Raw genomic sequence first — 17,260 nt, 5'->3', positions numbered from 1 at the left:
CTAAAATACAATATAAAATATGATGCAGCCACTTAGGATTACAGCAAGTTATAACTACAGTGTAGTGCAATAATACATTAGCTGAGTGCAATAGTGCAAGAATAGTGCATCCAGAAACACGGTAACTGCCCATAGTCTGTGGTTTGGTACCTTTTTGCGCTTGTCGATCCAGGACTGCACGTAGGGCTTCCAGCCCAGGTCGCTGTAGTCGGTGTAGACCATCCCACACCGGGACACTGTGGCTGGAGAGGCTTCTGACAGGTCCTCCACCTCAAACAGCAGAGACACCTGTAGGGCAAACAGGGAGCAGCGTCACTAAGCGACCCTATAACTAACACTGCATCACTGCTATTAACAACACTGTAACTAACACTGCTGCGCTGTTATTAACAACACCGTAACTAACAAATTCACTGGGGAATATTTTGCCATGCTTTTACTATGGAAATTGGGAAACGCCACCTGCAAGGGATTCTCTTGATCTGGGATTCTTGCTGCGTACCTGCTCTGGCATGGAGATCCTCTCCCCGTTGATCAAGGTGAGCACTTTGTTGTCGTCCATCACAGAATTCATGCTCTCGATCCACAGTGTGTCCACCGGGCCGTCAAACATGATCCACTTCTCATCGGGTTTCTCATCTGAACAGCACAAAGTGGTAAGAGAGAAATGCACAGCGCTGTACACACAGACTGCACACAGAGAGACAGACACGCAGACAGATAGACAGACAGACACACGCAGACTGCACACGGAGAGACAGACACGCAGACAGATAGACAGACAGACACACGCAGACTGCACACGGAGAGACAGACACGCAGACAGATAGACAGACAGGAAGACAGACAGGCACACACATAGACAGACACGCAGAAAGATAGACAGACAGACAGACAGACACACAGAAAGATAGACAGACAGAGATAGACAGACAGAAAGGCAGACAGGCTATCCACACAAAGAGATGCACAGCCAGATATTGATTATTTATTCTAAAGACACATAAGGACACACACTTTAACCCAAACTAACTCGCACATGCAGCAGACAGAAAAACCCACACAAGCAATTAACACATTTAACTTTCAAAATTTCATAATTCTTTTTTTTTTGTATGCAATTATGTAATGTGGGCAGGGGGCAGTTTATAAACTTCATTACATGGTCAATTTCACAACAGTGGAAACCCACCATATCTCAAAACCATTATTTTTGTTGATAATGTTTTTGATTTCAGTCAGTGATTTGTACACACACACACACAATTACACACTCTCAACTTTAGCTACAAAATTACTGCTGACAGTCAGCCGACACCGTTTTGAAGTGCCACTGGTTTGGTTATATACACACTACGTGGAAATTAAAACAATCTTGTCCGATCTGCTGCTCTGCATCCGCGACACGCGTTTCAGAACAAAAACACGCCTTGTGGATTCTTCAGGTTCAGTGATTCTGACATGCAATGAACAGCGATCAGAGCTGTTTAAACAGGCACTTCAATCCATGCGCACACGCTTTGTGTACCTGAACATACGTCGCGCATGACAGACGAGAGAACACCATCTGCCCAGTCGTGACTGTTAAGGTCAAACTCCCCAAACAGCTCCCCAAGACCCAGAGCTTTGGGGTTAATGGGAAACTCCTGCAGACATCGGCGATATTTGAACAAAACAAAAAGTGGGGTTTGAGTGGAGTTCTTGCATGCTACACAAAAGGCTGTACTGTAATTGCCAATATTAAATTGCTGGTACTTTTCACTGTTCTGCATTTCCAAACTGTGCTTTTGAGTTATTGTTAATGTCTTTCGTAGTCAAATATTCTGTTTTTAGCCATACACCAACTCCACCTGCTGGTCGGATATAAAAGCGCTGACTGAAATTCATGAAAAATACCAGTGGATGATGGAATCAAATCAAAATAAATGTGGAAGATTCAATTTAAATTTCTCATTTATTCATTTTAATTTTTTTTTTTTTTTTTACTGTCAGATACACAACAAGCTAATATTGGCAAATTTACACCAAAGAGTTTGTGCTCAGCGAGATGTGCAAAAAATTGGGCCAACAGAAGTATTTTCTTTTCAGTTTTTACTTTTTTTTTTTTTACAAAATATTTCTTCCAGGTTGTTTAATTTTTACAAGATTTGCACCCTGAATTTTGGGCACAACTCGAAATACAAAATAGATTAAATTACGGAAAACATAAAATGAACAAACAAAACTACTAGTACTGCTGCTGGATAATCTTATGTCAAAGCCCCACTGCATTAGCCCTTCTTGTCCATTCTCTAAAACTTTAACAGAAGTTGACAAGAGCAGTTCTGCTAATAAAAAAAAAAAATCTACAGAAAAGCTGAGCAGGAGAGAAGGGTTAGGGAAGAAAATGGGAAAAACAGACAACAGGTTAGTAATGATCGTTTTATTTGGTCAAATCCGGCGACATCTTCTCGAATCCAACAAAATGGAATTGCTACTGCTTGACAGGTGGTAACGTTAAATATACAGGGTTTCTGTAGTGCTTTATTGAGTTGTGATTTATCTGTATTTTCAAGGGGAAGAGGGATTTTGAGCAGTTCATTGCTTGCCACTGGGTTTGCTCGTGGTTCGTTCCCCTTTTCATGTCGGCAACTTTACAACTTTCATTCATGTTGTATTGTATTTCATAGTATTGTACTGTAGAGTTCTGTACTATACTGTATAGTATTGAATTTTATTTTATTGTACTGTGTTGCAAAGATTAGTGCAGGTATGTGTTTATCTGAATTATCATTTGTACCTGTGTAATAGAAGACTGTAAAAATAATAAAAACTGTTTTGATAATTTCACAATGCTGCTGTATTAGCATGTGGAGGAACCCGACTATAAGATTAGAATTAGATGTTGTATTGCTGTTGCACGTATTGATTGATTATTTCCAAATGCTATGACCGAGGCTATATTCTTGTAATTGATTGAGCACACGCTGCAAGAAAGATGGGAAATATCTCTGCTAAAGATCTCTCTCTGTCCAGCACAAGAAAGGGACATTTCACATGCCTGAGCATTTATTTATGTTTAATAGCTCACAGATGGTGAAAACAGAATGTCTTTTTAAAAAGGTGGACAAAAAAAACCTTACATAAAAAATATTCTACAATTTAGCGTTTACTGTTTTTCATATGGTTAAATACTTTGGAACATTTGTTATATAATAAATCTAGAGAAAATGATTTTGAACGAGACAACGTTATTTATTTCTGCTTTAATAAATATTATGTTTATTTGGTGAAGGATCTCGAAATACCTTTTTTTTTTTTTTAGACCGTGAAATGCTGAGAAATAAACCATTTTGTTTACCGTGAAAAAAAAACACTGCCCTAGCTACAACCCAGGGTGGCTGTTCAGGAATCTTGCTTCTAGTGAGCAAGTTTGGGAGTCTGTTACACTAGTGCCGGGGATTCGTAGGAAACGCTGGCGGCTCTGAGCGTGTATTTGTTGGTGTACCTGCGCAGGCTGTTCTCATAAGACTGGACAGGACTCCGTCTGTCCACTCATTAGTCGTGAGGTCATACTCTCCGTAGAGCTCGCCAAGGGACAGTGCCTTGGGGTTCAGAGGGCAGTCCTGCCAACGCGGCCCCCGCTCCCAACACAAAGGGGTCACGGGGGGGGGGGGGGGGGGGGGGGGGGGGGGGGGGGGGGGGGGGGAAAGCGGGTACTCAGCATGAGAAACTCTCTTTGGCGGAGGGGGAGGGGGGAGGGGGGGGTGTCAGGAAATAAAAGACAGTCCTTTATTTTCTTTCTGTGCCACTCTTTTAAGTGTCACACGGTGCTCCAACTAAATTGTCCATTGTCCAAACTTTTCCTAGACTTACCGACGTTTGATTTTTTTTTATGTTCCATTTTGTCCTTAGTTCGGAATTTTAAATTTACATTTATTTTTTTTAATTTATGTCACATATAATGTACTACGCAGGTACCGGATAATTTTGACAGACTTTCATGTCTTAGAACCCTTTGGGAAACATTTGAAAGACACACACACTGTGTGGTGTGTTGTGTGGTGTGTGTTATATATATATATATTATATCTATTATATATGATATATGAGTATATATATATATATATATATCACACAGTTGTGACTCACCCTGACCAGGCTGTAGCCCGGCTCTCCCTTTTTATACAGAGCGTTCAAGGCAGACTGCAGGGTCCTCCACGTCACAGACTTGCCACTGCACGTCTTGCCCACGATCACGGTGGAGTGGCGCGAGTTCTTCGTCTCGTACAGCTGGATCACTTTGGCCATGGTGAAGGGGGTCGTCTGCAGCCCGCTGGTCTTCAGCTCAGCCTCGATTGTTTCTCTTAGCTGCGGAAAGAGAGCCACACGCGTGCAGCGCACGCTGTCAATGTAAAGGCAGCCCCCACAGGGATCAGGTGCACACAGAGGGACGTTCATTGCCGTTGAAGACAATGCAAAAGACTTCTACAGCTTTGGCCAGTAGCTGGAATACTGCAAAGTGGTGTGTAACTCAATACTTTAACGTAACGTTATTCAGCAGGTTTCATTCGACTTTAATGAGGCAAATTTTGTTAAGTTTATACGGTGGTGCAAAACCTTTGTCCCTAGCTGTAGTTGAAAAGCCATTCTCGGTGAATTCTCTTAAGTTCCTTTTAGCATTTCTAATTTCAGCATTATTGCATTACTGATTTTAATATTTATGACTAAGGCCGTTCAGTTGGAGTTGCTCTGTATCACTCTCTGTTCGCTGTGTCTGTCACCTCTGAAATGTCGCAAATATAATGGAAACCGCTCCCCAGATAAGGGAACAAGCTCTTGATGGTAACATCCCTTTTGCTTATATCACACTCCGGTTAATATCAATCGCATTTTTTGTTTCCTACAACCCATTATCAATATGGAGCCAAACGAATCTTCATAAGTTCTTTATAAATGTTTAATGTAGTCTGCACTGCAAGCAGATCTAAACATTTCACAGATGGCTAACGTTTAAACTCTAACACCCCTGATAAAAATTTCCCACAGTAAAAGCATAGCAAAATGTAATAAAGCATAGTGAAAACATGGTAAAGCATAGGGAAGCATTAGGGACCCCTAAACTACCCAATTAATCCTGTGAACCAAAATTCTGTGAGGTCAAAACACAAGCTGAAAATAGGGACAGGCTCAAGAATGGTCACCTTTCCATAGTCGATTGTGGGGGTGTCCACGCCTGGGAAGAGGTCCTGAAGAATGGCTGTAAAGAGGGGGAGGTCCATCGAGGTGAGCTTAGCAATGTTCATGTCCTTCATTGACATCAGGAGGATCTGGAGAGGCAGGGAAAGATATGTGATCGCTGGCGGAAGAGAAGCGTGAGCAAGAATGACAGACGGGGAAAATACCAGCCAGTTTAACAAGGTTTTCCTGGTGCGTGTGCATTAGTGCTGCATGGACCGATTACTCGATTACTAGAGCTGCACAAACCAATTACTTGATTACTCAGACCTAGCTCTCCACAGAAATCAGTTCAGTGTCACTGATGTTTAATTTACCATTCAAAAGTTAAATGAGTGAAGAAACAGCTGCTCGGGTTTGTGATGATCGCTGCTTTTCTTTAGACTGTGGAGAAAAGCGATCCACACAAACCCAAGCAGCTGTTTATTCACTCGCTTCACTCTGAATGGCAAATCAGCCTGATCGACACCAGCGACCCTCACCTGTGGAAAGCTTGATCCGAACAATCAGATAATCGCTTTATGAAGCTCTGGTGCGTATGTTTTTTAAATAAATATTATTTATTTATTTATTTGGCAGGTGCCTTTATCCACAGAAACTTATAGGTGCTACAGGGAAGTACAGCGTTACAATGCATGATTAATATTTAAATACAGTATACTTTACAGCAAGTGCAAATAACACTACTAAACTACAATACAAACTAGAATGCAACAAGCTAGGATTACAACAAGTTATATCTACAATGACGCATTAGTAGTGCAATAGTGCATTGGCTGAGGGTCCAGTGCAGAGTAGGGGGGGTGGATCCAGAGATCTACAAGTGCAGTCTAAACAGGGGGGTCTTGAGGAGGCGGAGCAGCCCTGAAGTTCTCTGGTAGCTGGTTCCACCACAGAGAGGCTAGGGAAGAGAAGGAGCGGGTACTGGAGAATGGAGAGCAGAGATGCTCTACTCCCTTTACAGGAGCTAAATGGCCACAGCTCACCTCCTCGTCAGCGGCGTCAGGTCGGACGCGCCGCTTTTTCCCGGCGTATCGAAGCAGGGAGGTCAGAGCCCGCAGCCCGAAGTCGTAGTGATCCTGCTTGGACAGCTGCTGCACAGCCAAGGAGTACAGCGTGAACACCTTCTTCGCCAGGACCTGGAGATGAACAGAGCAGAGAGACGGGTGCACACGCGACTCACCACCACGGCTTCTTGGGATTTCGAACATCATGTATAACTTTTATTTAACATCATGTAACATATCACTCTTTTGACATTTAACTAACTGCTCATTCCCTAATGAGCGATAAAAGGACATTAAAATACATCAAATGGCACAACAGCAGAAACTGAGAGCACAAAGTGTAATTACTTCAGTACCCCTTACTAACACATGAGTATTGCAGTATTCTGGTCTCGCACAGCTTTAGTACGCGTGGAGTGCAGCTCTAGAACGTGTGAAGCGTCGAGCGCGGTTCTATCAATCAATCAATCTTTATTTTATATAGCGCCTTTCACAGTGGACCACCATCTGAAAGCACTTTACAAGATGCAGTAAATACAAGAAAATCCACAACACAGAGAAATGCCTAATACATGATATACAGTAAAAAAAACAAACAAAAAAAAAAACAATGCGTAACGTCTAGAATGTACCTTGCAGTTGTTGAAGCCCTCTCCGAAAAGAATGATCTCAGCGATGAGGGTGGAGTCTGGCACCACCATGGAGATGGGTCTGAACATGGACTTCAGGTTGTCAGGCAGCTCCGTCCTGCCCGCATACCCTAGGAGCACGGGGAACAGCAACAGGGTTGGGTGTGCGCTGAGAATTTGTCAGCATTTTTTCACATCCAATAAAGGTAAAATAAAATCCTTTGAGAAACATTTCCACTGCTCAGGCTTGCTCAATGTCTTCAACGATGCTTTAGTATAAGAGATTCCCATAATAAAAGCATAGCAAAGTGAAATAAAGCACAGTGAAAGCATGGTCAAGCATAGGGAAGAATTGTAAAGAATAGCGAGGTATGGTAAAGCATATTAAAAAAACAAGGTAAACTATCGTAAATGCATAATATACCCATGGGGAAAACTGCAGAAACACCACGGTAAACTTTTATAATAGTCTTGCTCAACGTCTTTAATGATGTCCTAGCACCCTAAATAAACTTTTCTCAAAGTAAAAGCTTAACCAATTATAATGAAGCATTGCTCAGTGTCTCCAGTGACTTTTCAGCTTTCCTACACATCACTTCCTGCAGCTCCGGGCTGCTCTGAGCTGCTCTGAGCTCACCTGGGTTCATGGTGATGAAGATGCCGCAGGACCACACCAGGCTGATCTCTCTCCCCTCAAAGATGAAGCGGTCCAGGTTGGCCGAGAGAGCCGACAGGATGGACAGGATCTGCTGGGCTACGACCGACAGCACCTCGATATTGATGCGGTTAAACTCGTCGAAGCAGCCCCACGCCCCGGTCTGCGAGGAAGACAAAGGACGATCAATGATCCACTATTGGCTAAAAAGGATCATGACAAACCCGACTTCATTCTTGGGAGTTACGTTCCTTCTTCTCACACTCTCTCCAACACTTTCTGCTTGTCTTGTGTTGGCTTTATTTTTATTTTATTTTTTTAAAAAATTTTTCACACAAATGCTAAGACTGATGTAGAAAATTATAGTTTGTGTGTGCGAATCAGAGTGTGTGTGCGTGTGAGTACCTGTGCAAGTCCGGAGTACATGCGGCCCATGGATTTGAAGTCCAGCCCCTCGGAGCAGTTGACCACAATGACGTACATGCCCAGTGCTTTGCCCAGGTCTTTCACAGACTCTGTTTTGCCTGTGCCGGCGGGCCCCTTGGGTGAGCCGCCGCGGTGCAGGTGCAGGGCTGTGGTGAGGGTCATGAAACACCTGCCGGGAATCAAGAGGAGACCCTGATCATCCAAACCGCTGCTCTATCATAGAGGGGATACATCCACGACTTCGAATAATCAGGAGGAAGGAGCATTTTGATGAGACTATCCTTATAAAAGTTTAACAGAGTAAAAGCATAGAAATATGTAATGAAGAGGTATGGTAAAGCACAGGGAAGCATTGTAAAGCACAGAGAGGTCTGGTAAAGCATAGGGAAGCATTGTAAAGCACAGAGAGGTCTGGTAAAGCATAGGGAAGCATTGTAAAGCACAGAGAGGTCTGGTAAAGCATAGGGAAGCATTGTAAAGCACAGAGAGGTCTGGTAAAGCATAGGGAAGCGTTGTAAAGCACAGAGAGGTCTGGTAAAGCACAGGGAAGCATTGTAAAGCACAGAGAGGTATGGTAAAGCATAGGGAAGCATTGTAAAGCACAGAGAGGTCTGGTAAAGCATAGGAAGCATTGTAAAGCACAGAGAGGTATGGTAAAGCATAGGGAAGCATTGTAAAGCACAGAGAGGTCTGGTAAAGCATAGGGAAGCATTGTAAAGCACACATGGAGAAGCATTGTAAAGCACAGAGAGGTCTGGTAAAGCATAGGGAAGCATTGTAAAGCACAGGGAAGCATTGTAAAGCACAGAGAGGTATGGTAAAGCATATCAAGCATTGTAAAGCACAGAGAGGTATGGTAAAGCATAGGGAAGCGTTGTAAAGCACAGAGAGGTCTGGTAAAGCACAGGGAAGCATTGTAAAGCACACAGAGGTATGGTAAAGCATAGACAAGCATTGTAAAGCACAGAGAGGTATGGTAAAGCATATCAAGCATTGTAAAGCACAGAGAGGTATGGTAAAGCATATGGTAAAGCATATCAAGCATTGTAAAGCACAGAGAGGTATGGTAAAGCATATTAAAAAACAAACCATATAAATGTTTGCTATTGTAAAAGCACAGCGACATGCAATGAAGCACAGGCAAAACTGCAAAATGCACAATTACAGTGGTTTTATAAGGCAGAGATTTTTTATATATTTTTTAATGCTACTGTAAAGATAAAAAGTAAACTACTTTAATGTAAAGTTTTGTTACACATACCGATGGATGTGTTAATGTGTGTATTTATTTTTATTTTTGATATATATTTGTGAGGACCTAAACTGAAAAGCAATATGAAGGTACAGGTTTGCTTGCGTTGCCTCAAGCAGTGCTGTGTGGAATGCAAAGTGATTGTGTACCGGTCAGTGAGCGGGGTGATGACCAGGCGTCCGGAGTTCCCAAGGTACTCATATCCGTATTGGAACTGGGTGTTAGTCTGCCTGATTATACAGTCATCAACGTCCTGCAGATCACAAGAGAAGAGATCACATACATAAGGCTCATCAGTATCCTTTTTTTTGGGGGTTTAATTTTAAATGCAGCGTACCCAATTATTGTACCCCCGATTTCCTCCCCAATTTGGAATGCCCAATCATTTTCTCACCGCAGCAAAACCCCCAGATCTAAAGTGTGCTAGCTCTTATTGTGAAGGAGGCAGTGTGGTCCAGTGGTTAAAGTCTAGGGCTTGTCACCAGAAGGTCACTGGTTCCAATCCCACCTCTGCCAATGACTGACTCACTGTGTGCGACCCTGAGCAAGTCACTTAACCTCCTTCAGATCAGATGTTAAATCAATGTCCTATTGTAAGTGACTCTGCCTATAGAGTCACACCCTACCTCTGTAAAGTGTTTTGTGACAGTGGTCCACTGTGAAAGGACCTATGTAAAGATATTATTGTTTACAGCTAAGCTGTGTTACCTTGTCCCAGTACAGCCGGAGCTGGGACAGCCACTCGAAGGCAGAGACGTCCATGCAGCCAGACTTGATGAGCTTGTCGATCACATCCCTGGCGTGCACCTCCACTGTCACCAGAGCCACAATCTTCAACCGCATGATCTTATTGAGGTTCCCACGGATAGCCTCCGAGTACTTGTTCAGCATAGACACCTGAGAGGGGAGGAGGAGGGGGAGGAGTGAAAACATTTCTTCTTCTTGTTTTTTTCAGCGTGGTAGAAGAGCTCATTTGTTTTTCTAGGTTTTTGGGGAAGATTATTAAACACTGCATTGGCAAAACTTCAAATCCTGGACATCGCTGTCTACTTTACTTTGAAGCTGGTGAACATTATTCTCTCAATTATACAGCTAGTGGGCTCCCAAGTGGCGAATCCAGTAAAGGCGGGTCTCTCCAGGTGCTTTCCATGAAAAGCCCCATTGAAAATCTACAGCTGTGGCCAAAAGTTTTGCATCACCTAGAATTTTAGGATTGAAAAATAAATAAATAAATAAATAAATAAATAAATATTTAACATCATGTACTCAAAGAAACTACACACTGATATCGCAAAACGTCCAGCAGTACAGTAATATTTCATGTTATATTTCAAATTGTCACATTTTTCAATTTTTGTCAGTTTTTCGGAAAACTACAAAGTGGTGTGTAACTCAGTATGTCAGCGTAACTTTAGTCAGGTTTCATTATGAAGAAAAATTTATTAATTCTACAGGGTGTTGTAAAACCTTTGGCCAGAGCTGTACACTGTGTTGTATTTCACAATCCCCCGAGTGAACCTGCTTGTGAGGTTCACCAGCTGGGCTGCACCTGTTTCTTCTTCATGGTTTTCAGAGCACTCTTGTCAGTTCTCTCCTTGCTGGTGATCAGAGCCTTGGTGACGTCAGTGGTCCACTGGATCTGACTGGAGGCGATCAGAGAATATATTGCATAATAATAATAATAATAATAATAATAATAATAATAATAATAATAGTAATGCGTGCGTGGTGTGTGCGTGTCTGTGTGTGTGTGTGTGTGTGTCAGTAGTGCGTACGTGTGTGTGTATCAGTAGTGCATACATGTGTGTGTGTTGGTGTGTACGTGTCTCAGTGTGTGTGTGTGCGCGCGCATGTGTGTGTGTGTGTGTGTCAGTAGTGCGTACAAGTGTGTGTGTGTTTGTGCGTGTCAGTGTGTGTGTGTGTGTGTTGGTGTGAGTGTCAGTAGTGCGTATGTGTGTGTGTGTGTATAGCTGACCTGTCCTGGCCAGTCCTTGACCCACTTGTCCCTCTTCCCTGTCATCTTCTTGAGTGCGATGCGGCAATTCTTGAGGGATTCCTTCAGGGTCCAGCGCATGGTCCTCTCCACATCACACAGCCAAGCCTACACCGTGAACACAGGGAGGTCACAGGAAATACTGAACTACAACCACATGGGATTCATAACCTGTGATATAGGACCCTATTAACAACCTCAAAGCAAGAATCTTCATTAGGAAATACTGAACAACAACCACATGGCATTCATAACCTGTGATATAGGACCCTATTAACAACCTCAAAGCAAGAATCTTCATTAGGAAATACTGAAAAACAACCACACGGCATTCATAACCTGTGACATAGGACCCTATTAACAAACTCAAAGCAAGAATCTTCATTATGTATCTTTATTATGTTTTCTTTTTAAATTTTGGCAGAAGATGTTATTTGAGAGAGATTTCACCATCGCCCTCAACCTTATGAGGAATGTGCACATGTTTCCCGTGGCCAATAAGCTATGAAGACCGCTGTAATAGATGAGTGAATGAATGATGAACCCGCACCTCCACTGGCCCCTCCAGTAAGACAGGGTGGGTGAATTCCACTCCCTCCCCGTCAGCTGAGAACATCGCAGAAGCTTCATACTTGCTGGTAATCCCCAACTGAAGCAAAAGACAACCAGAATAAGAAGATACAATGATCATTCGTGATTGACCAAACACAAAACCTGAACACATAAATCCTTTATTTATCATTCAAGAACCATTTCGGTGATCCACTCATTACTACGTGCTGCTTCTGGTAGTCAATTAATACTACAATTATGACAACTTGTGCTACCACTAATACAAATTCAGACAATATTAACAATATGACTACCACAACTACTAGAATAATTAATACAAAGAACAAGGAAGAGGCGGAGAAGGAGAAAAAGCAAAAGGTGAAAAGGGAGTTGAAGGAGAAGGAGAAAGAAAGAGAAGCAGGAGAAGAAGAAGGAGTAGAAAAATGAGAAGGTGAAAAAGGAGAAGCAAGAGAAGGAGAAGAAGAAGAAAATGAAGAAGGAGGGGGAGAAAAATTAGGTGAAAAAAGAAGCAGAAGGAGAAAGAGGAGGAGAAGAAGGAGGAGGAGGAGAAAAAAATGAAGGAGGAGAAAAATGAGAAAGTGAAAAAGGAAAAGTAGAAGGAGGAGAAAGAGAAGGAGGAGGAGAAGAAAAAGTAGGAGGAGAAAGAGAAGGAGGAGGAGGAGGAGGAGGAGAAGAACAACAAGAAGAAAAAGAAATGAATTGCTGTACGCTTTGTCAGAAGGACTCTGGTTTTGAAGTTCCCCCTGTGGCCATGCTTTCAGACCCTTTCCTTACCTTCTGCATCTTGAGGGACTTGATGTTGTCAAAGCACTTCTTCATGTGGGGCTGCACGGCTTCAGGGTTGCGCGCCTGGCCCAGGATCTCCAGCAGGTCGTCGTTGGACAGGAAGTAGAAGCGGGGGAAGATCTGACGCTTGGTCTCCAGGTACATGTCCAGAGACTTCTGAATCTCCTCCAGCTTTGTGTTCATCTCCGTCAGCTTCTCCAGTAGACCTGTCAGCAACACAGTGAACACCGTGTTACCCGTGTAAAAGCTTTTCCCACGGCTGTACTGTGCAGTTACCATAGTGAACAGGGGTGCCATGTTTATTAATCAATTAATCAATCTTTATTTTCTAAAGCCCTTTTCAAAGTGGACAACCATCACAATGTGCTTTACAAGAGAGTGGGAATCAATGCATATTACATTAAATACAATGAAATACAGGGCATAGCACATTCAATACAAACAGTAAAAAACAATGCAGATACATTAAATAAAGGCATTACATTAAATACAAGGCTAGGATGTGAATTCTAGACACTGTGGATGCGTGTGTCATACAGAATCACACGAATAAGATGCAGTGAGAAACCTGAAATAGCACATTTAGACAACAGCTAGCGACAGAAATCAGGTATTAATGTGCTTTACCATGCTTTCACTGTGCTTTATTACACTCTGTTATGCTTTTACCGTGGGAAACTTTTATAAGGGTTAGTTTATCATGGTTTGTTTTTTAATACAGTGCACAGCCTAGGGAAACCTTTGGAAGCACGATAAAAATTACGGAGGTAGTGCAAGTCAGAGGCTTGGTAAAGCACCATGACTGAGGCTGTGCCCGGCTCATACCTGGGTGGTGGGTCCCTCTCAGAGCGTTGCTGTCTTTATTCAGTCGATCCATGATGGATTTCCAGCTGCTGTTGATGTCATCGAACTCAGCGGACTCTCTGGGCAGCTGCTTGCGGATATCCTCTCCCAAGAAGATATTCTGCAAAGGGTTTCAAAATCACAGGAGCTGCTACCAGAGCCGATCAGGGACCTTGTTTTATTCCTGTGCCTTTGACACCGTTATCTCTAGTTTTTTAAATCCTGAGTTTTTAATCTCTGTGACAGCATTAACTTATCTAAAAAATTAGACGCATCATTAAAATGTAGCTATCGACTTTTGTAATGAAATAATTACTTTAAAAGCACTTTAATTACTTTAATAGCAAAAACAGTCAAGTTAATTTCTGCAAAAACACTGTATGCTAGTTCAATTAAAAGTGAAACAGCTTCCACAGGTAAATGTTTCATTGCAGGAAGGCTTCCCTTGTCCTTTCTGAAAGCGAGCGAATTAAATCATCCCGATTTCCACCTCCCTTTTGGGCTTCGTTACCTCCAGGTACATCCACTGCCGCTGCACTGTGAGGATCATCTCAATGACCTCCAGGATGAGGGACAGGCAGCGCTCCCAGCGGTCCACCTCCTGCTCGAACGCTTTGACGAAGCGGGACGCTTTCATTGTGGACAGGGACACCTGGTTGTCCTCCAGCGCCTGGAACACATCGTCCGTGCCTCTGTGTGAAAAAAAGAAAGTGAACTGGTTAATAAAAATAACGGTACAGCAGCTAGGGTCAATCCACAATGTAAATGTTGTATCATATATATATATATATATATATATATATATATATATATATATATATATATATATATATATATATATATATATGAACATAATTTAGATATTTTAATTTAACATTGTGTAATCACAGAAGTTACAAAAAGTCTAGCGGAAGCCATAATAGAGGTACAGTACTTCATGTTAGATTTAGAAATGTCACATTTTTCCAATTTGTCAAACAATTTATAAATATAAAAATAAACATATGAACATAATTAGATCTTCTATTTAACGTCATGGAAATCAAAGAAACTACAAAATGATACTGAAAAAAATGTCTACCGGAAGCCATAACAGTAGTACAGTAGTATTTCAGGTTAATATTTCCAAATGTTATTTTTGTCTTGTTTTTCATGGAAGTGTATGTGGAAAACTACAAAACGACGTGCAATTCAATATGTTAACATTATTCAGCAGGTTTCGTTCGACTTTATGAAGCAAAATTTGTTCATTCTATAGGGTGACAGTGCTATACTGTTGGCCACAGCGGCACATGTAGTCTGCCTCTGCGAGACCAATGCAGTACCATTATAAGGTCACTAGGTGGTGATCTTGCTCCAGTATAAGAAAATTGCTTTTATTGCAGTATTTTATGTTATGCGTACTCTCTTTTTATATGTGAGACACTTTTAAAAGCTGCTATAGCAAAGTGTCATGAGCTCAGTGAAAGAACAGCAGGCACAGAGAACCATGGTAAACAACAGTATGGTAAAGGATGGGACAATTATAAACCATCCAAAGCATAGGCATAGTCTGAAAGCATAGGGAAGCATTGTAAAGCACAGAGAGGTGTGGTAAAGCATAGGGAAACATTGTAAAGCACAGAGAGGTCTGGTAAAGCATAGGAAAGCATTGTAAAGCACACAGAGGTATGGTAAAGCATGCTACAAAACATGACAAAGCATGGTAAACTATGACAGATGCATAGTATAAACAGGCAAACTTTCCTGTAGCAAACTTTTCTAAGGGAACACTACCTCAGTCTGTGGTGTCCTTTGTCTTTGTAAGGTCCAATGTCAAGGCATGTAATATTCCAGGTCTTTGCTATTCCTTCAAGAGACTGTGGAGTAAAACAGAAATCAGATTAAAAAAACAAAAACAACAGCTACCCCTATTAATCAAAGCTGCTGACTCCAGCGGGCTGTTTTATATCACTTGTGCTTTCCGAATAATTCATGTATTCTGACTTGTTAGACATCCCATATCAATGTGGGTGCTGTGGGTGTCTCCTTTGTTCTTTCGTTATTTGCCAGCCTTCTCAATTTGTTCAGGAATAGTTTGTCGAATAGCGCAACGAATAACGCTCAAAGCAGAAACAGTGAAAGAAAACTCAGAGGTGCACAATTGTGGTCCTGGTCTTTGTTCAACCAGTCCTCAAGGTGTCTGGGACTGGCTGTGAGCTCCCCTGTCTTAAGGAAAGCCCACGGGCCTGTTTTCCTACCAGCTCTATGGAGAGCTCCTTGGTGGCGGCCCCAGATATCTCATTGATCTTCTCGACGTGTTGATCCAGCCCCAGCTCCACAATCTTCTCCAGGGTGAAGTCTTCTGAGGTCTGGTCAAAAGATCGCTGAACCTCGTGCCTGATCTGGTTCCAGTGTCTGGGAAGAGGGAGGAGAGAGTCAGCAAACATACCCCATAAAAAAGGCTGGTTCATTGCTACACATTACAGCAAATGTTTTGCATCACCCTAACGAATTAACTAATTTTGTTTGATAAAGTCGAACGAAACCTGCTGAATAATGTTAACATATTGAATTACACACCAGTTTCTAGTTTTCCTATCTACTTAACAAAAAATGTGACATTTCAAAATCTAACATGAAATACTACTGTACTACTATTATGGCTTCCGGTAGTCTTTTGCAATATCATTTTAGTAGCTCCTTTGATTACATGCTGTAAAATAAAATATCTAAATTATGTTCATGTTGTTTTTTTTTTGTTTTTTTTTAATGTTTTATTGTGTCTCAATCTTAAAATGCAAAAAATATACTGAGGGTGCTACTGCTTGCTTATGCTGTAGAAATGTTTTTGTGTGCAGGCACGATTCTCCTTGGTCCTCCTACCTCTCTCTCATTGCCGAATTTCTCAGGTCCGATATCAGCGGCATCGTTCTCCTGAACTGGTCGATCTTGTTCCTTGACGTATCCACGATCTCCCAGTTCTTCTCCTGTCCAGTACAATTAAAGGTGTGTGGGCAAAAAATATCTGTGCAGCAGTAACAATGATATGACCTCAAGTTTACTTAGTTTGTATGTTTCTAAGTGTTCGGTGGCTTCCTCGAATCTGGTTAAAAGTGTATTTCTCAAGCACAGTTCTTTGCTGTGTCAAGGTCTGTCAGATAAAGAGTGCAAGAGAAAGTTCACTCTCAGCTTGATCAGAGGTAACCACCGAACACCCTGAAGCATACTGTATGTCGTAAAATCTAAAAAACAAAACACAGACGAAACATGACATTAGCGCACTTAATCTGTTTATCTAGAAGAAATGCCTGAGTGCGAGATCTCAGCGAAAAGGTAAGTGTAGCTGCTGGTAACCCCCTTCCTCGAGAACATATTGGATTAATCTGACCTAAATTACTAAAACTACAGTTCCGATCAATAAAAGAAAAAGAATCTTGAATTAAGAACCCATCAGTGAATGGAGTGTGTTGATAATGACAAAACCTTTTTTTTTTTTTTACATTATCCAAACAGTGATCTGTGCGTTACTTTTTATTTCGCAGGGTTGTACAACGACAGCCTACAGGTTTTAATGTAACTCTGCTGGGTCACTCGGGTGCTCTGCAATTGTCTAACAGACTAAGGAGTTTCTTTACCGCACTCAGAACTCATGTGACAGTGTCACAGTGTCACAGACGCCCTGCTGTTGCCTCCCTCACCTTGAGGTCCCGGCTGAGCTTCAGCAGCTTCTTGAACAGCCCCTGTGCCACGGCCTCCATTTTATCAGTCTGCAGGTCCACGAATCGGCCCACCTTCCATTCGTTCCAGTGGCCCTCCCACTCCTTCGTGATCTGCCACGTCTGCTGAAGCATGTCCAGATCCTGCAAAGGGACTCAGAATAACATCCTGTGGTAGAGC

At 42.1% G+C, this 17,260-nt stretch overlaps 1 protein-coding gene across 1 annotated transcript in view; it reads right to left on the bottom strand.

Moving 5' to 3' along the window:
- Positions 1 to 17,260, bottom strand: part of dnah2 (dynein, axonemal, heavy chain 2) — a 68,757-nt gene that overhangs the window by 29,916 nt on the left and 21,581 nt on the right. Inside the window, exons 25-45 of the mRNA XM_041237421.1 lie at positions 17,062 to 17,223; positions 16,247 to 16,350; positions 15,622 to 15,778; positions 15,158 to 15,240; positions 13,893 to 14,073; positions 13,364 to 13,502; positions 12,527 to 12,744; positions 11,730 to 11,828; positions 11,160 to 11,287; positions 10,736 to 10,844; positions 9,895 to 10,083; positions 9,336 to 9,439; positions 7,914 to 8,103; positions 7,491 to 7,671; positions 6,857 to 6,984; positions 6,204 to 6,356; positions 5,184 to 5,309; positions 4,132 to 4,350; positions 3,488 to 3,605; positions 503 to 639; positions 151 to 288 (exon numbers count right to left, since the gene is read on the bottom strand). Of these exons, the coding sequence (XP_041093355.1) occupies positions 151 to 288; positions 503 to 639; positions 3,488 to 3,605; positions 4,132 to 4,350; positions 5,184 to 5,309; positions 6,204 to 6,356; positions 6,857 to 6,984; positions 7,491 to 7,671; positions 7,914 to 8,103; positions 9,336 to 9,439; positions 9,895 to 10,083; positions 10,736 to 10,844; positions 11,160 to 11,287; positions 11,730 to 11,828; positions 12,527 to 12,744; positions 13,364 to 13,502; positions 13,893 to 14,073; positions 15,158 to 15,240; positions 15,622 to 15,778; positions 16,247 to 16,350; positions 17,062 to 17,223 (3,063 nt within the window). The remainder of the gene's footprint in view (positions 1 to 150; positions 289 to 502; positions 640 to 3,487; positions 3,606 to 4,131; positions 4,351 to 5,183; positions 5,310 to 6,203; positions 6,357 to 6,856; positions 6,985 to 7,490; positions 7,672 to 7,913; positions 8,104 to 9,335; positions 9,440 to 9,894; positions 10,084 to 10,735; positions 10,845 to 11,159; positions 11,288 to 11,729; positions 11,829 to 12,526; positions 12,745 to 13,363; positions 13,503 to 13,892; positions 14,074 to 15,157; positions 15,241 to 15,621; positions 15,779 to 16,246; positions 16,351 to 17,061; positions 17,224 to 17,260) is intronic.

This window comes from Polyodon spathula, chromosome 44, assembly GCF_017654505.1.
Source record: "Polyodon spathula isolate WHYD16114869_AA chromosome 44, ASM1765450v1, whole genome shotgun sequence".
In the NCBI taxonomy this organism is placed as follows: domain Eukaryota; kingdom Metazoa; phylum Chordata; class Actinopteri; order Acipenseriformes; family Polyodontidae; genus Polyodon; species Polyodon spathula.
This window is presented reverse-complemented; position numbering and strand designations above follow the sequence as displayed.